The 20,630-nt window shown below is 40.8% G+C and overlaps 1 protein-coding gene across 1 annotated transcript in view; it reads left to right on the forward strand.

Annotated features, from left to right (window-relative positions):
- LOC124260113 (dnaJ homolog subfamily C member 21-like) overlaps window positions 1-19,698 on the forward strand; it is a 29,511-nt gene extending 9,813 nt beyond the window's left edge. The window contains exons 8-15 of the mRNA XM_046694360.1: window positions 1,210-1,337; window positions 2,379-2,490; window positions 3,400-3,561; window positions 14,405-14,456; window positions 14,921-14,997; window positions 16,311-16,362; window positions 18,159-18,341; window positions 19,458-19,698. Coding sequence (XP_046550316.1) covers window positions 1,210-1,337; window positions 2,379-2,490; window positions 3,400-3,561; window positions 14,405-14,456; window positions 14,921-14,997; window positions 16,311-16,362; window positions 18,159-18,341; window positions 19,458-19,616 — 925 coding nt within the window. The 3' untranslated portion in view covers window positions 19,617-19,698. The remainder of the gene's footprint in view (window positions 1-1,209; window positions 1,338-2,378; window positions 2,491-3,399; window positions 3,562-14,404; window positions 14,457-14,920; window positions 14,998-16,310; window positions 16,363-18,158; window positions 18,342-19,457) is intronic.
- The last annotated feature ends 932 nt before the right edge of the window (window positions 19,699-20,630 follow it).

Here is a 20,630-nt window from a genome sequence, read left to right on the forward strand (position 1 = left end):
TAAACAACAAACAATAAATGGGCCCATACTATCTGACATGTGAACTTTACACAAATAGCACTTATGCTAGTATTGTCGACAGGTCAGTACTGGGGAGTAGTGGTTGGATCAGTCGTTCTTCTAATGTGCGATGGTACGTTTTACTGAGTTCTGTCCCTTATCACTAACATGTTCCACAGATCTTGGTTTGAATTCCTGGATTCGACCTTATACAATAGGGTAGTTAACTGGTCGTGGTGTGTGTGTGTGTGTGTGTGTGCGTGCGCGTGCGTGCGTGCGTGCGTCGCGTCGCGCGGCGTGCGCAAGGCGTCGCGTCGCGCGCGCGGCGCGGCGCGGCGCGGCAGGCGCGCGCGTCGCGCGCGCGCGCGCGCGCATGCGGCGTATGCGTGCGTATCGCGTGCGTGCGTGCGTGGTGGTTGGGTTAGCCTAGTGGTTAATGCATTCACTCGTCACACTGAAGACCCGGGTTCGATTCCCTACATGGGTACAATGTGTGAAGCCCATTTCTGGTGTCCCCTGTCGTGATATTGCTGGAATAGTGCTAAAAGTGTCGTAAAACCAAACTGACTGACTGACTCACTCATGAGTGACTGAGTTTAGTTTTACGCTGCACTCAGCAATATTCCAGCTATATGGTGGCGGTCTGTAAATAAATCTGTACAAGATAATCCAGTGATCAACAGCATGAGCATCGATCTGCGCAATTGGGAACTGATGACATGTGTCAACCAAGTCAGCGAGCCTGACCACCCAATCCCGTTAGTCGCCTCTTACGACAAGCATGGGTTACTGAAGGTTCATTCTAACCCGGACCTTCACGGGTGTCAGTATATGAACCTGCGTTACTTAGGGATACCTGACCCATGAAGATCCAGGTTGGAATTAGTCTTGAGCAACCCATGCTTGTCCTATGAGACAACTAACGGGATTGAGTGGTCAGGTTCACAGAGTTGATGCATGTCATTATTACAGACCACTATCATATAGCTGGAACATTGTTCATGATGTCAATCACTGGATTGTCTGGTCTGGACTGCTGTCATATTGCTCAGTGCAGCATTAAACAATAAACAAAACATCCTTCCACCATCCTGCCTTCCAACCCAACCCCACATTAAGCTGGCATGCTATGATAAAAAAAGTATCACTAAAACTAATTTACTACATCACTGCAGCCAACCACATTAATTATTGACTGTTTGATGTCAGGCGGATGGAGAACTACAAGGAAACAGGCTGGTCTGCCATGTCGGCCCTGGAGGATGACCTCCGTCAGCTGGAGGCCAGTGTAGACGAGCACTTTGGAGCGGAGCGAGATGAGGAGGGGGGAAGGGAAGGTTAGTACTGGTTTACTTCTAAACCCCAATTATTTGGGTTGTTGCTCTACATATATCCTTCAACGTATTCGACATGTAGATTAGTTCTTGCAAGTAAGCTGCCACACTTGCATATGTATTTTTTCAATTGTCAAAATAAGTTCAAATTGTGTTAGCTTTGTAGACTAACATCTAGTCTCTGAAATGAACATATTTTATAGAAAAAAACAGTTCGTAAATTATGTTCATAAAATATAATGAAAAAGTAGCCCAGGGACTTTCTTCATTTTCAGACTAAACAAATCTGCAGAGCTGTAATTGCCTTGAAATTCTCAACACAAGCAAAATATTCTTATCACCCATCATGGGTATTGGGTATATTTGTTTAAGGTTCTGTATGAAAGACTTTTAGATTTGTGAAGTCTTCTTTCAGATATCCCCTGTGAAATTACATCTTTTCTTTCAAGAGTTATCTCCCTTTGTCCATGTCTGTGTTTGACGTAACAATAGGGCCTGTCAATCTCGTGGGGCACTACTTCTGGTACTAAGCTTGGTTCCCAGCTCCAACTTACCAATTGAGATACGAGGCGGGGGCCCACCTTACTTCGGTTTCAGATTTCCGGTGACAAGCATATATTCAAGAACCAGTTCTGGTTCCAAATTGTGCGACCTCCAAATATGACTTTACTAGACCGGACCAAGTGTACGTTGTTTGTCACTGGTCTCACAAAGTGCCGTGACCTACTTACGGGCCCTATAGTTTCTAACTTGTGTTGTGTTGAACTCTCCGCAGTGCTTGTACATGTTAAGGTGTGCAGATCTCGCCTCCAACCTGCCTCCTACTCTGTGACATTTGGTGATGCATGTGTACAGGGCGTGGAGGGATCCACTTTGTTTATGGTGATAACCTCATGTCATGGACAAGGTCCGAAATTCAGACATCCGTGGTTACTCCCACACGGGACGAAAGGTTGTATGCATAGACAGGTAAATTGTGACATCACTTCATCAGGTTGTAAGTAGAGAGAATATATACTATTGATGATGATGATGATGTTGAAGGTGTCCCTGCTGAGGGTGATGATGTCCCCATTTTGGAGGAGGAAGAAGAAGAGGACTACTATGACGACCTGTTCTGTATCGCCTGCAATAAAGCTTTCAAAAGTGAAAAGGCGTAAGTCTGCCAGTTTTTTAACTTGAAAGAAGTATTCATCTTTACTCACCCAGTGTATTATGTATCAGTTCTGTATTGATAAACACCCCATTCCCATTTGTAAACATGTCTTCATTGTGAACCGTGCTAGAGGTACACAATGCTAAAAATAGGTATCCAATCAGATTACACTTAATTACAAGAGAAATCCTGCTTGAGAGATGTGTAAATGACATTGTGGTGAAAAGGTATCATATGTTTGAATGGGGCATGATACACTTGCTTACTGATGATAAGTGTTTGACAATGCAAACATTTTAATGACTGACTCGGTGGGTATGTTACATTTGAGTCTGTGTTACTGTCATTTTTGGACAGTTTGTGTGGGGAGGTACTTGAGACAAGTGTTGCAGAAGATCTAATTGTTCCAGTGTTTTTTCTAGTTGGTGAAGGGGCGGTGGGGTAGCCTAGTGGTTAAAGCGTTATTTTGCGAAGAAGATCCCCACATGGGTACAATGTGTGAAGCCCATTTCTGGTGTTCCCCGCCGTGATGTTGCTGGAATATTGCTAAAAGCAGCGTAAAACCAAACTCAGTCAGTCAGTCTAGTTGGTGTAAGGATGGGGTAGCCTAGTGGTTAAAGTGTTCGCCTCTCATGCCGTAGACAAGGTTTGATTCCCCACATAGGTACAGTGTGTGAAGCCCATTTCTGGTGTCCCCGCTGTGATATTGCTGGAAATGTTGGTAAAAGTGACATAAAACCATACTTACTCACTCACTCACTCTAGCTTCTATAAAGGTCAGGCCATGTTGTGGTCATTCTATTGATCTGTTAATTTTTGTTTGATTTGAAACTAAACACATTTGAATTTTACTTAAAAACATTTTGAAAAATGATCAAGTTACAAGATTTGACCTACTTTCTGACCTAGGTATGCAAATCATGAAAAGTCCAAGAAGCACAAGGATCTTGTAGCAATACTGAAGGCACACATGGAACAGGAAGAAGAAGAGCTGGGAGAGATGGCTGATGGGATACCAGCAGCAGACGACATTGATCTGAATGACAGCTACACTCAGGACAGTAAACAGAAGTGAGTAAAGGAACTGTTTGAGAGGCATTCTAGAAGTTGCAAGTAATAGGAATGACAAGTCTTTATGGATGATCAACTTCTTTATTGTATGATAGCGACGTTTCGGTATAGATACTTATACCGTTTACAAGCAAGATGCGAAATGTTGCTATCACACAATAAAGAAGTTGATCGTCCATAAAGACTTGTCATTCCTGTGAGTAAAGGAGTTGAAATTTGTACTATTTTTTTAACCAGTCAAGTTTGTGAGTAGACTTATGCAGTTCCTACGTCCATGTTTAACTCTAGTAAAGTAGTGCAGTGGATCTTCCCAGGGATACCCACAAGAACAAGTAGGGTTACAGTGGCTTCACCATGGACCCGTCAGTCCCTTTTTTTGCTGTGCAGTGGTCAGCTTGTAATTTCTGTACACCTCCTCTGTGGTGTAGTGGAGTGTCCACACAGAGTGGTCAGTGGTTCAATCCCTGGCTATTAAGTTAAAAATGGTACTTTTTATTTCCCTGTCTGGTGCTCAGCATTCATGTCTTGGCGTCAGTGTAATGTGTCTGACTGGGGCCTCATGATATAAATGTGGTGTGGCATGTCAGTGGACTACACTGTAAAACAAGCACAAGCACTTAACACACATATGCTTGGACATTGGTATATAGGTGCAGTGTTCTCACCTCACCTCACCTCACCTCACCTCACATCACATCACATCACATCACACATCACATCACATCACATCACATCACATCACATCACATCACATCACATCACATCACATCACATCACATCACATCACATCACATCACATCACATCACATCACCTAATATCAACTCAACTCACCTCACCTCGCCTCGCGGGCGGTGGGGTTGCCTAGTGGTTAAAGAGTTTGCTCATCACGCTGAATACCCGGGTTCGATTCCCCACATGGGTACAATGTGTGAAGTCCATTTCTGGTGTCCCCCGCCGTGATATTGCTGGAATATTGCTAAAAGCGGCGTAAAACTAAACTCTCTCGCGCATCGCGATCGCATCGCATCGCGCGCACCGCGACCGCATCACCGCACCGCGACCGCACCGCACCGCACCCGACCGCACCGCACCGCACCGCACCGCATCGCACCGCGACCGCGACCGCACCGCATCGCGCACCGCACCGCACCACCGCACCGCGACCGCACCGCACCGCACCGCACCGCACCGCACCGCACCGCATCCCACCGCACCACCATGCTGCACCACATGATATTTCTGCATCACAGTTTCCACTAGGGTTCATATCTGTAAACAGAAGGCTACCAGGGGTACGTATCTCTTAGTCTATTACCCTACTATGACCCTTTCAATGTTATTCCAAGACACACGTGATGATCAACTTACTTTGTGAAATATTTCACTGTGATGTATTATAAAGCAAACAAGTGATCAACATCCATCATTAAATCCTGACAGTGCGATAAAATTATTAAAACAAAAGTAAGTTCAACTATTTTTTTATTACAAACAGCTGTTTATAGAAAGAAATATGTGACATGAAGTGATGTAGAAGTCATAAAGAAATAACATGATTGGTATGTTCTTTCTAAGTTGTATGTTGATGATTCTCAGTTTGATGCTACTCAATGGAATAATGACATAATAGCTCATACATGTACCGTATATGACCGACTATAAGTCGGAAATTTGATACCAGAAAATGTAGGTAAAAAATCAGACCCGACTTATACTTGAGTTCATTAATCTACCCAAAAAATTCGCCACAGTCTGCTATAAGGGTCGTGATTGGTCAAAACCAGACACGTGACCTAAGGCAGCAAATCATATTACGGCAATGGATACCGTCCTCGTAAACGAAAACCTTTAGATTTAGACGAAAGTTTTGGGTAAAATAATGCTATTCTGAACATATTAAGCAAGAACTCGCTACCTATACATAAGTTATGGGATTTATTTGACGTATCGTGCTAGGTTTTGACCTGTGACAAAAATGCTTCATGCATTTATTTTCGCATTAAACATCGTGTCCAAGCGTGAAGATTGAGGCAGCGATACCGATTCGTACGGGGAAAGGGGCCGACTTATACTTGAGTTACATGGTTTTGGCAAGAATTTAGAGGGTTGAGAAAGGGGCCCGACTTATAGTCGGATCCGACTTATAGTCGGTCATATACGGTATACTACACAAAAACAGTGAAGAACCACATGATTGTTCCATCTTACTTTGGTTATCCTGTCATGGCACCAACAGCAGTCATGTATGTATTAAACAGGTTTTGAACCAAATTCTTTCATACAACTATAGATATGATATGGCATGATAGATCAAATAAAATGAAAGAATCAGGTGGTCCTCAACTTAATTTGAGTAGTATATGTATTCTGTTACATACTACACAGGCTGGAATAATAGGGTAAATCTCATCTACACTTAGACAATACTATTCTATATATACATCTCAACACAGAGTAAATAATAAAATGGAATGATGTTGGTCTATACTGTATGATTGATGCCATGTTAAATTAATGTGGTTGGCTTGTGACGGACATGCAGATGTAACACGTCACTTCAGAAGATCTTAATGATGTATTAATAAAACCAGTTTGCTTCCTGTTCAAGATGAAAAAAAATTGTCACATTTTTTAGTACAATAAAGGGGTGGTGGGGTAGCCTAATGGTTAAAGCGTTCCCTCAGCGTGCTTAAGACTTGGGTTTGATTCCCCTACAGTGTGTGAAGCCCATTTCTGGTGTCCCCCGCTTTGATCTTGCTGCAATATCACTAAAAGCGGCATAGAACCTCACTCACTCACTCACTTACTAGTACAGTAAATAGTTTGAACATTGTTTCCAAGTCAATTAGTTTGGTTGAACTAAAATGATTGAATTTTTTTTGTATGCCTCATTTTTTTACAATTTGTATTTGTATTTGACAGGAAGTTGTTTTTGTTGTATGTCTATATTATTTTCTACTCTGGTTGGTAAAATTCTTAAACAAATAATAAGAAAGAGTTGTCTTCATGTGGTCTTTTTGGAACTGACAGAAGAATACTGCTATTTTAATGCAGTTTGGATACAAACCATATTCTGTCTCTCCTAGGTATACTATATTGCATGGAACAAAACTAGTTAGGTGAGGTCTTTGGCAAAGGTTGAACAGTAAAAGTAGCGTGGGTTATTTTTTAGTTGTTTTTCTATTCTTTCTTTATTAGGTTAACTCCCTCATGATAGTAATAACTCTATCTAGTATATGTGTTCCATGTACTGGCTCTATCTAGTATACTATACTTACAGACAGACTGACTGACTGAGTTTGGTTTTACGCCGCTTTTAGCAATATTCCAGCAACATCACGGCTGGGGACACCAGAAATGGGCTTCACACATTGTACCCATGTGGGGATTCGAACCCGGGTCTTCGGCGTGACAAACCAACGCTTTAACCACTAGGCTACCCCACCGCCCCTATACTATACTTAACATACTGGCTCTATCTAGTATACTATACTTAACATACTGGCTCTATCTAGTATACTATACTTAACATACAGGCTCTAATCCCACTTTGTTTGTTCTATGATTAACATATTTATTTACAGGGATTTATCTAAACTTGCCTAAATGCTGATATGCAGTGCCAGATCTAAAGCCAATGGCATCAAAATTCTTTTACTGGAATTACAAATTCTCTGATATTTGTAGTATTAGTTTAGACCAATGATAACCAATTATATGCTTTTCTTGAGGTGACAGAACGTAATAACAAAAATAGAGAATGGTCGAGGGCAGTTTCACACTTTTACATGGAATGCAATAATTCCTCCAAATTTCGAAAAAAAATACAAACTTAAAAGAAAATAATGATGATGTTTTCTTGGTTTGGTTGCCATGGCACTTATTTTGGTGGCATAGATAAATCCCTCTTAAAACATACATGTATTTACAAAAGTCAGATGATAAGGCACTGTTCATAATTTACGGCTAGGGTGGTGATGATGATTTTAAGGGGTGTGTGGGGGGTGTCACCCATTTTGTTCTGGGGAGGTATGGGGGGTCAGCAATTTTGTACACATGTACTGGGGTGATCAGCAATTTTGTAAGTAAAAAATATTAAATAATCATGCTTCAAAATTATGGGAAGGGGGGTCATTGATTTTGTACATGACATGACATGGGTGGGGTGGGGTGGGGTTGTCACTTACTTTGTAATGCACGTAAATTTTAGGGGTCCCATTGTACCTGCTTCTCCATAAAAATCATCATCATCATCATCATCATCACCCACACCCACCCCACCCCACCCAGGCATAAATTATAAACGGTCCCTAAGGCTACATCAACATAAACATACAGCATAACCTGATTATCATTTTCTTAGAATTATATCATATCTACAGCATGTTGTACTGGATAAATAGTACATGCAGATGTGTAGCAAAAATGTTGATTATATTCAGTTATTGATGATGGTGAGGAAATATGTTTGAACTTTTTTCAGTCATTTAGTAAATGTATGTACAATATTAGTACAGCAATTTTTCAAACATTTAGAAGATATATTATAAGTCTGGACTGAAATCTATCATGTCATTAATCATTATTATTGGTTTGGAAATTTCATTCAATATCCAACACATCAAAAGCTTAATATGTAAACTTTTAGACTGTTCACATTCAGACTTTTACTATTGCATATTTGGTATGAGTAATGTGGGTGCAAGAGGTTAGTTATTTGAGATCAGTTTGACTTACTTCAATATCCATGTTGAAGACAATCCAAATATTTCAGGAAAAGAGTAATTTAAAAAAAAACCCAGTAGTTTAATGTCACACATTGAGATACATGATTTAAATAAGTTAGTATCTTTGCAAAGGAATTACCACTGTTTTTAGTGCAGGAAATCCATTTTTTTTTTCAGTAATGTGTACATGCATCAGCTCATAAAATCATCAGGGGTGGGTTGCATAGCCCTCTTCATCTTCCTTTTCAAAACATAGTAAACATTTACTTGAAATGGTCATAGTCAGTACATAAATGCAAACTACAAAGTACTTGCATTTATCTAGTCAAAGTTCCCAGCTTGTGATCACTAAATGCAGCCTTCTTTCTCCAGGAGTCTCTATTACTACTTAAGCCAGGTTAGGTTTTGTCATCCTCAGAAGAGACTATTCTGAGCAACTGAGCATTTAATTTTAAAATTCAACATTTATAATTTGTTTAATTTTTGAAGCTGTTTCCTTTCATTTTGTCTTATCCATAAAAAGGTGAGCAAGTACTGAAGATTTGTTTATTCAAATTTGGTTTTCAGATTATTTGGACCATGTGAATACAAGCAATTATGTTATTTGATCAGAGTTACTGTCAAGATGTTGAGGATCTTTATTTTGATTGCAGGTACACATCACTTTGGTAATTTCCACTCATGACTTTTGGATTTGCTATTTTTGTTTGGGTTGATACTTTCAACTACAGCCTTTAAAACGTCATTGATTTTGGGATACAAATTGATTTTAGAGGCTGTCAATGTTTTTATGTTGCCAACTTTGTTAGTTGTCACGTACTTCTTCATCACACTTCTAAGTTTGCTTCTGATTGATTTCATCTGATCATCAATTTCCTTTAGCTTGTTCTGTCCATTTCGATACCTCCAACCAGAGTCATCAGAAAGGTCAAGGTCAAAGGAATTATCAAGGTCAAAGGAATCACTGAAACTTTGGGATGACCTTGCATCTTTTCTGTCCTCATTACTTGAGTAGCGTGAATCCCTGCTGATGAACTGAAGAGACTCCTTTGAAAGAGAAGATGTCATTCCTTGACTTGAATCAAATCCTCTGCTTTCATCACTGGTCATTGAGTCATAACTGTCTCCGACCTCCAGACGGGCGAGCTCTGGTCTTGTAGACACTCTGTCAGTCTTGACTGGAGCAGGTTGAGTGTAGCGATTGTCTTTCTGTTGACCTCGGTTATGTGTTTGGGATCTTGGAACATGGGACAGTTTATCTTTGTGAAATTCGAACTGCCTACGAGTCAGTGTGTGACCAGGAAAGTTTACATGCCTCTTATACCTCGTCTTTTCTCTAATACTTTCATCAGGATCATAATTGTTGCCTTGATTTACAATATCACCATCCATGTCAAGATCAGTGTCTTTTGATGTTGCATCAACTTCTGGCACGTCTAGATCAAGTTCATCATAATGGTTTTCAACTTTGCGGTATGTTTCAAGATCTTTTGGACTGACATCACCATACTGAGAAGTCATCAGCAAGTTGCCAACTTTGTCCTGGTGGTCCTCCAGTGCCATGTGGTGGTTGCTTGACACACTCTTCCTCTGGCGCAGGTTGTCCTTCTCCTTGTGCTTCTTGTAGATGCTGCCTTCTTTTCCTGGAGTCTAGCAGCCGATCTGTCAACAGGGATGCTGTAGTAGCTGCCAGTCATTTGAGTCTTGATGTCTGGGACACTCACAGTATCACTCCCAACTCCATCTTGCAGTGCAGGGTTATCTCCCTTCTTCGACAATAAATGGTCACCTGCAGCATCTCCAGCTGAAACTGACCCAGCATCACTTCCAGCTTTACCTTGCACAGCAGGATTATCTCCCTTGTTTGAAGGCTGCAGTAAGGGGTCATTAGCAGTATCTGTAGGCTGTATACTTGTATTGGATGTGTTAGAGTTTATGATGGGGTCAGTTGAGCTAATTGGGTTGGAGGTGTTTGGTTGGAGGTATTCTGCCTGAATGATAGGACTGCTCATGTGTGATGTAGAAAAGTTGGCAGAAAGTCCTGTGCCATCAACATACCTCTCAAACTGACTTTCACCAGTCACCACATTATCTCGATATGGTTCAATGTCGGTTTCATTGGTACCGCTAAGGTCATTGTCAGCATTCTCGAACTCAGTCTCACCTGCTTCGTATGTTTCATTCCCATCCTCCATGTTGATTCCTGGTTCTTTGAAGACAGTTCCATTGTAGGGGAATAGCTCCTCCAATTGCAGTGTCTCATTGATCTCTTGTAATCTTTCTTCAAGAGTTTCATTCAGGTCCCTTATCATTTCATCAATTGTTTCATTTCGGTTTTGTAAAATTTCTTCAATTGTTTCATTTCTCTCAGCCAAGATGTCCTCAGCTGTTTCATTTGCAATACCAAACATGTCATCAATTGTCTCATTTCTGCCATTCTGTCGATCTTGATTTGTCTCATTTCTTTCTTCAAACCCATCCACAACAGTGCCATTGGCTTCTCCCTGTGAACCATCGACAGTTCCGTTGCCAGGGTTCTCTGCTTCAGCGATGGTCTCATTTGTAGCTTCACCATTGATGCCAGTATTATTAGTGCTGTTTTCCCCATTCGCCAGAGGTCCACCTGCCCTGCCTGTTCCTTGGCCTCCAGGATATCCTGGTCCAGACCCTTGTCCAGGCAACCCACTGCCCATATTCCAGCGTGTACCAGGAACTCCACTGTTCATGCCCGGAAACTGACCACCTCTGCCTGGTAATCCCCAACCATATGGTCCTCTAGGCCTCATCCAACCCAGCCATCCCATTCCTCCAGGACCCCAAGCATAACCATATCCATTCCCGGCAAAATTTGGATTCCATGATCCCAAATTGCCGGCATTGGTCACAGGTCTTCTACCCATATTAAACAACCAAGGGTTAGGATAGCCTCCCGGGAAGACTCTTTCTTCTTCATGTTCAGGTTCATATTCAGCCTCATATTCATTCTCATTTTCGAATTGGTTGTTCTCACTGTTGCCATAGTAACCCCTTGGACCAAAATACCTGTGACCTCTGCCACCTTGACCTGGATTAAACATCCCTTCAGGGTTGTTGGGCATCCATTGGCCATTATTATTATACATGCCACTATTTCCTTCTCCAGTGCCCCCAGTTTGCCCTCCATTCTCTCCCACGCTAGGAGGATTTCCACCAACCCCTGTTCCTGCACTGCCACCTTGGCCTGATTCTGTTCTTGGGTTGCCAGGATTTCCACTGTTTGTACCAAGATGACCTCTATGTTGTGTATTACCTCCACTGTTTCCTGTATTACCACCAGTATTTCCGAAATTGCCACTGTTGCTTCCAGCATTGCCACCATTGTTTCCATCATTGCCACCATTGTTTCCTGCATTGCTGTCTGTATTTCCAAGAACACCACCAGTATTTCCAAGATTGCCACCATCATTAACACCATTATAGCCACCACTGCCCCCTCCATTTCCTGCATCACTGCCAGTATTTCCAAGATTGCCACCAGCATTGCCACCTCTGTTACCTGCTCTACCACCACTATTTCCAAGAAGGCCACCATTGCCACCATTATTTCCAAACCTGGCACCTGTGGTACCACTATTTGCAAAACCACCATTTCTGAAACCAGTATTTCCCATATTGCCACCATATCCAGTGTTGTGTCCATAATGTCCCCAGCTTCTATATCCTTGGTTGTTATGACCCGTATTACCTCAATCTGTCCTCCACTTCCTCCATTGCCTTGGCCAGTATGCATGATATTACCTCCATTAATCCCACCTGCACTCCCACCTTACCCAGAGTCTGCATGTAAATTTCCTCCATTAGTTCCAGTTTGGCCATTATTTCCAATTCCTGCAGTTCCACCATTCCAGCCAAGTCCAGTTCCAGAATTCTGACCATTCCAGCCAACATTACCGAGACTTCCTCCAAGACCTGGCCCACCATTGTATCCAATGTTATAAACATCATCATAATCATACAGTTCATGTGATATGTCAGCACTTTCCACCGATGTGCTGTTATCATCATTTTCCCCTGATTCCACAAGACCAGCATTAACTACAACTTGGCCATTAATCAGAACTTCAGTGCTGTTGTTTTCTGCTGAGTTAACTTCAAATTCTTCCACAACAAGAGGTTCGAACATTCTATGGGGCAACTCACCAGGGTCTTCAGGCAGCATGTGCCTCTCTCCCAATCTCTGGGTGTTCGAATTACCAGGCTGACTAGACATCTCACCAAACTGTCTGGTGCCTCCTGGAATTCCCATTCCTGAATTTCTGGCATTGAATCCTTGATCCGACTGTGGCTTATTGAACACTTCCTGACTCACATTCTCAGTGGAATTGTCCTCAGATTTGTCCTTGGAGGTGGTGTGCAGAATCCAGTCCTTCGATCCAGGGTCACTGTTCTGTGTTTGAGAATTGGTACCGGAGGTCACTGTTTCTATCTTTCTTGGTTCTGATGTTCCTAGATTCAACATTGCACCAATTTCAGTATACACACGTTGAAATATTGCCCAGTGATGAAACACACTTTCAGACATTGCAGAAAGCTTTTCTTGAATACTGTCAATCTGCTGGTTGGATACTTGAATCTGACCCAATGCATCATTAAGTTTAGTCTCCACAGGTGATAACGTCGTCGAGATCCCATCAGTCACATTCACAGAAACAGAAATATTTGTCTTTTCAGCAGTTTCTATCACAGATGAAGAAGTTTCATTAAATTCATGAGGCACAGTTATAGGTGCACAAGTGAAGATGTCTAACACAATGAGGACACATGCACACAGTAATTCCCTTCTCTCAACACCAGCCATCTTGCCGTCTGACCGTCTGCTGACGGTATTATGCTGCTGCAGTATAGGGGCCGTCTGCTAAATAGACAGACGGGCATGACAACAGTGATTAGTCAGCCATTGGAAGGAGTGGCCTCATGTAAAGGGAACCTGATATGCTATTGTCTGTCAATGTCAAAATTGTTCAGATTCGCCTGTTTTGAAAATAGTACATTTTTCCTGTTTCAGAAAGATTTTGCTTACAATTAATGTATTTTCCGTTTTGGAAATATGAATTGAGTGCATATAATAATAAAGTTTTGTTTATTGTCAGTAGTTCATGTTGTGTAATGATCCTCTTTTATAGTCAGATATGTAATTAATAAAGCAAATTTTGTCAGTGTTGGCAATCTTTATTATTTATATGATACCTGGATTAGTTTATGCAGTTATAATTACATATTTGTTTTTTTTATAGGTTTATTAACGATGTAGATTCATTCATTCATTCACTTTAAGAACTTAATTTACTTGAAAATGAAAAGTTGTATAACATTTCAGCTGTGAGTGTTTACAGATTCAGTTTCCTGTAATCCTTTGATATACCATTCACGTGAATCATATGAAGGTCACTGTATTAAAGAGCAGGCAACTCTGTCGATTGGAAACATTGAGAAAATGTTGAAATTGGTTGTCTGTCATTAAGGTCTGGTTAGATGACCAGCCTCTGCCGGTATGTGTGTGGAACAGACGTGTAAAGCAGAGCCGTGTAGGCAGATGTTGGCTGGTGTTAAAAGCAGACCTGTCAATCACTTGTTAAGCCAGACAATGGAAAATGACTTCTGCTTTTGCTGCCTTAGACCTTGCTTGGAGAGATATGGTTTTCCAAAAGTTTAACAAAACAACAAATTCTGTCAACCTGTTGAACATCGTTCATGGCAAGTTTGAATGCTTGCATACCTTTTATGTTTCTAACACATTATTTTATTTTGTCAAGACACATTACCAAAAAATCAGTCTTACTAAGAATTGCTTCATCATAAATGAAAAGTGATGGAGAAAAAAAATATATATATGTGTGTGTGTGTGTGTGTGTGCGCGCGTGTGTGTGCGTGAATCCTGCATTATGCTTGAACATTTTTTGTTCAAAGTACTTGCAATGAAATGTCTGCTCTCTTCCACATCAAGCTAACAAGTCGTGACTGGAATACTGTTGACTTGTCAATAAGTCCAAATCACTCATTCAGTCATGCAGTAGGGAAACCAGGAAGTATGTGTACATGTGTACACAACAGTTAAACTATTCATTTTACATTTCAGACTCTCCAAGAAACAGAAGAAGAAAAGGAAGCAACAAAAACAGCAGCAGGAGGTTAGACAAAATAATTAATGTGGAATCAGAATTGTGTATTGAGATTCTACTTCTCTCATCAACTCAGAACAAGACAGATATACCGTAACAATTTTGTAGCCTGTTGCTGTCATGGCATCTCATGCCTACTAGTGGTATTGATTCTGTGTTCGTGAATCTCTGAAATACTTTGAAAGAAAATATTTGCAAAGACACATCTTACACTGTTCCTGTAACTGATATGCAGTGTGTGGTAAATTGATTATTAATTTGTGGGGGGTTTGTAGATATGACCCTCCAGTTTTTAGGTTTTGATTTTTAGTCTTGTGATTCCTGAATGTGTTGCTTCATTAGCTAAAATACAACAGTTCAAGTTGCAATGTGTACAAACATACATACCAGCAGACGTCAATAACTGTGAACTGATTTGTTTTTGGATGAATACATGGTTATTTAAAATCGTTTTTCTTTGTGTTGAAATCCAGGAAGAAGAAGAAGACATGGAGAAGTTAGAAGACAGACTTGGTGATGTGGATATCGGCACCGAGGATACGCCAGACAGGTAAAGGCAACCACGTGGAGATCACTATACAAGCATATATGTTAGGGGTGACTATTGAGGGGGAAACAACTATTGCGATAGCTATAGTCTATTGCGACATACTATTGCGATAGCGATAGTCTATTTCAACATACTATTGCGATAGCTATAGTCTACTGCGACATACTATTGCGATAGCTATAGTCTATTCCGACATACTATTGCGATAGCTATAATCTACTGCGACCAGCTATTGCAATAGTTTCTTCTCCTTGAATTGTCTCATTTGAAGTCATTTCCCAAATTAATGTATAGTTTATATGAAATATAAACAAGTTGAAGTAGTTTCAGTCTCTTTTAATAACTGACAAGAAACTTGAAATCCAGACGAAGTAAACAGTTAAAACATAAACTCAATGAAGCTGCAAGTCTGCACCCAAACATCCTGTATTTTGCACTGTGTATTTATCAACGGAAGGTAATTACTAAACTATCAATAGTCATGCATACTATCGATGCATCAATAGTTTTTCGTTTCTACTATCGATTAATTGCTATCGGAGACCCAACAATTGCTATCCATCGATAGTTCGATGCATCGTTACAGCCCTAATATATGTCATACAGATTTCACGAAAATGCGTGTCAGAATTCCTATATTTCCTAAACTAGAGCAAGGGTAATACACGTATAAAATTCGTACGCAATGTCTGTAAAGTAACCATGACACAGAAGTATGGGTAATCATTTCTTTATTACTCTTTAGTTCTTAAACATTTTGTGGTCCCTGTAGCAAAATCCATTGATTGATCACATCTCCTGTCCAAAAAACAACTATTGTTGAATGATGTCTTCAGCTATGAGGTCAATTCAAGTATGACGTCATGTGACAATAACCCATGCTTGTCGTAAGAGGCGACTAATGGGATTGGGTGGTCAGGCTCGCTGATGGGTTGACACATGTCATCGTATCCCAATTGCGTAGATCGATGTTCATGCTGTTGATCCCTAGATTGTCTGGTCCAGACCCGATTATTTAGAGACCGCCGCCATATAGATGGAATATTGCTGAGTGTGGCGTAAAACTAAACTCACTCACTCATGTGACAATAAGTACTTTGCCATCCAGATTACGTAAATCATTCATAGATTTGTTTAAAGTAATATTTGCACTGATGCACATACTATTTTTATGAACTTGGTAATGGTTTAACCCAATGGGTAGAAATTCAGAATATACAGCACAGTTCGCTTGCCTTTCTAAAAAGACCAAACCCAGTCTGAAATCCATGTTGTATACAACATTGCTGACATATTTCTCCGTTTGACTCCAGCACATCGCAGAAACACAAGGCCAAGGAGGACCCTAGCGGTGACACACCGGAGGTAGGTTGTTGTAGGGAAATAGTCCCAGATGTACAGACTGACAGTACCTGTAAGCCCCTATTGTCTCCCCAGTCTGGTGACAGGTGATGGGTGTCCTACACGGCAGAGGTAACCCTAGCTGTGTGAGAATGGGACCCCTGGAGCTAGGGAGGAGTGCCCTCTGCCTCATGCTGGGGGATGTATGGGAAGGTGACTTTATTGATGACATGAAGGGGGGATGTCATGTTGGAGTTTACGCAGGCAGGTCATTACTTTAGTAGCTTTGTGAACTTTTGAGATATTGCAGTTATTCTACATTGGGCACTGAAAGTTTCTATTCTTTTCAGTGGGTTTACAGATCTACTCTTCTCCTCTCTCTCTACCCACCCCCACCCCCCACCACCCCATGAAGATCCAGGGTAGAATTGGTCTTCAGCAACCCATGCTTGTCGTAAGAGGCGACTAACGAGATCAGGTGGTCAGGCTCGCTGACTTGGTTGACACATGTCATCGGTTTCCCAACTGCGCATTTCGATGCTCATGCTGTTGATCACTGGATTGTCTAGTCCTGACTCAATTATTTACAGACCGCCGCCATATAGCTGGAATATTGCTGAGTGTGGCGTAAAACTAAACACACTCACTCACTTTCCATCTTCATAAAAGGTAGCGGGGTAGCCCAGTGGTTAAAGCATTTCCTCAGCACACCAAATGCATGGGTTCTGTTCCCATCATTGATACAACATGTAAAGCCCATTTCTTCTGTCCCCAGCAGTGATATCGCTGAAACCACACTCGCGCATATTTTACAAATGTACTTGTCAAAATGTGAGGACAAGGTTCTTATCTAATAGCTGTAAGGAAGTGACTCTTGATTTGATAAAGCAGTAGCCTACCCTTTTAGGTTATTATTTACTTATGATACTAGTAGGTTTCTCAGTAGGATAAAAGAAGCAGATAAAGCTGGCATCTGATGAGGTCATTTATTAATGAATGGATAAATAGGCTTCCATTGATAGCTGAAAAATATGTCATTGCCCTTGTCTTTCATCTATCAAGTCAGAATTAAACATCAGGTATCTGAACTCATTACTGGGATAATTATTGTCTAAATAATAGTCTTGGATACGTAAATCAGTCTGTAACTGGGATGCAATGTAGGCCTTTACCGAATGTGGGCTATACTGGAGATACAATGACAATGACAATGACATGACAATACTTTATTACCCCCAGGGGATTTCTGTTTACATTTGAGACCGCCTCTGTGGTGTAGTGGTTAGAGCGTCTGCCCGGAAGGTCGCAGGTTCGTTCCCCGGCCGCATCATAACAAAAGACGTTACATTATGGTACTTGTGCCCTGCCTGGTGCTCGGCATTAATGGGTACAAGGACTGGGCGGCTCGGAGTCAGTATAATGTGTCTGAGTGGGGTATGCTTAACTGCGGCATGGTATCTCAATGAGCTAGCACTATAAAACCAGCTAAGTCTGAGCTAGTACAAGCAGCCACACATACACACGCATGCACATCGTCATATGAGCGAAATATTCTTAAGTGCGACGTTAAACCCAATTTCACCTCACCTCACCTTTTACATTTGAAAGTGATTTGTGAATCAGTTGTATTGTGCGTGTAGGCACACATACATGATTTGGGACCTATAATTGAAAACTTAATCAAAATATGTCTGAAAGTGTTCAACAAAACCATGTAGACAGCGGGAATATTGCTGGGTTTTATGTCAAACAACAAACAATTAGCACTTGAGTTGCCATCGTGTTTCTGAAAATAGCCCGTCATGCTTTCTGTTGTATAGGCATGTACAGGCAGCAGAGTGGAGGGAGATGTGGGAGGAGCCTCTGGAGAGAAGGATGCAAGTGATGTCACACCAGGTGGAACTAGTCACACGGACAGTTGCCATGGAGATGTCACGGAAAACACACCTGCAGAAAAGTCAAAGCCAGATGGCAGAAAAGCCAGCAATACTAAACCTAAAGAGGTGAATACTCAATTTAGTGAATTTTAAACCTGACTAGGTAGATCCTAGACCTAACCAGGTGAATATTAAATCTAACCAGGTAAATACGATTCCTTCTAAGTGCAATACAAAAGCAAAGTGAATATAAAATCTAACCAGAGTGAATACTAGATCTATGAATTTATAAGTGAACTGGGTAAATACTAGACCTTACCAAAGTAAAAATACACTTAATCACATGAATACTAAACTTATCTGGCTGAACTCGCTAATTAATCATGTGAATGCTTGATATATTCAGGTAAATTTAAACTTAAAGTGGCATTCAAACAGCAAACTTAAGTTTGACAACACATTTCAAAAGTGTTACACTTTAGTGACATTTGGAGCGATACCATTTTGTAAGTCGAGTTGACCAGACGACCAACATATCACGTGACAATTTTGTTGACTGCGATTGGTTGTTTCTGAACAACAAGAGTTTGAAAACACTACACATGTCAAATCTGAGTTTGACAACACCAAAAATTTGATGGAAAAGTTGTTGAGAATGGAGACCAATCCTATTTCTCAACAACAATTTGACAACTGAATTGAATTGGTGTTGGTGGCGAGTTGTTGGAATGTTCACATTCTCAAACTCAAGTTTGGCATGTGAAGGCCGCTTAACACAGTGATTACAAGACTTAACTAAAGCAGTTCAACTTTTCCAAAAATCACAGATGATCTCTCATACAGTTGTTGGTTGAGCGAGAGAAACTCTGTGAGAAGTGATATACAAGATGGAGCTAGTGAAATTGCTTCCAAGACAAGTTTAGGAGATGATTGGGTCCTGAATTTTGTCATTTTTTATTAGGGGTACACTTGGTATTCACTGGAATAGTACTAAAATGTGTTAAACCCAACTCACTCACTCACTCATTATCGCCTGGGCGATTTGGTAGTCTAATGGTTTATAGCGTTTGTTCATCATGCCAAAGGCCTGGGTTCAAGTCCCTATATGAGTACAATGTGTGAAGCCCATTTCTGGCCTTCCATACCATATTGCTTGAATATTGCAAAAAGTGGAATAAAACCCAACTCACTCACCCACTCATAATAATTGTGGGTGTGATATGGTGGTTCTGTTTGTTTCAGGTGTTCAAGTGTAATGTGTGTCGAAATCAGTTTGGGACGCGGAATAAACTATTTACTCACATCAAGGAACAAGGTCATGCGCTCCGAGTTACAGACTCTGCAGAAGAAACCATAGAACGTCCCAGCGGCAAGAAGAACAAGAAGAAAGGGAAGAGATGACGAGAGCCATTTTTATTTTAGATCATTTTATTGTATCATATCTGTATATGACTCATTGCTGAATAAAGAATATAAGATTGAATATAGCTGCGAGCAGCGATGTAGGGCTCCTTGGATGTACTTCTTTGGAGCCTTGTGCATCTCTCACATATCTCATGAAAGTAGTAATGGTATTAGTTAATATGAATCATATCACTGCTAGTTGAATGCTCTTCGACTGGAAGTACTGGGAGGTCATTAAATCTCGATATACTCATCAAAAATCCTATTTTCGTAGATTAAATAATATCACTTAGGTACAATGAATATCAAAACAGAAGAACCCTTTGTTCAAACAGTCAGAGAAACAGAAAATTTTGTGGCCTGAACTAAATAATTTGAAAGGTTCACTGTGACTGACATTATGTGAATTTAAATGTACGTCACATGTAGCTGACAAATTAAGTGATTCACATTTAACGGTCAGTAAACACAACTCATGTGCCATTTCCACGGAAAAGAATGACATTTTTCGTGCTCTTTATTATGGTGCATTGCCTACTGATAGAGGTACCTGGCGAGAGTTTAGTGCGGATTTTTCTGCACTGTTGGTAGACACACCATTTCCATCTAAATATCAACAGCAACCAAAAGACATGTCGACCACTTAAGCACTTTCGTGCTCTGTATTTTCGGGTAGCGTTTATCAATATCCATAACACTGTTCCTCTCACGCTGACACAAGTGAACATGTGGTTTTACAGCAATTAACGTACTCCAGTAGGGGGTATTCTCGGGACGTGGACATCCTAAGTCGTGTAAAAGCAAAGTCTAGAAAAATGTGTCCACTTTGGGTTACTAAGCCAATTAACGCCAGACAATAGACAGAGTTTGTGATTGCAAGACTTCAGGCAATGCTAGACTGCGTAATTATAAGGAAACGAAACAAGGGTTTATTTACAGTTTTAATAAAATTATAATACACTGTGTCGGCAATGACGCTAATGTTCCCACGGTTATTAAACATCGACAAAT

This window comes from Haliotis rubra, unplaced genomic scaffold (genome assembly GCF_003918875.1).
Source record: "Haliotis rubra isolate DU_JTF1 unplaced genomic scaffold, ASM391887v1 Scf75, whole genome shotgun sequence".
In the NCBI taxonomy this organism is placed as follows: Eukaryota; Metazoa; Mollusca; class Gastropoda; order Lepetellida; family Haliotidae; genus Haliotis; species Haliotis rubra.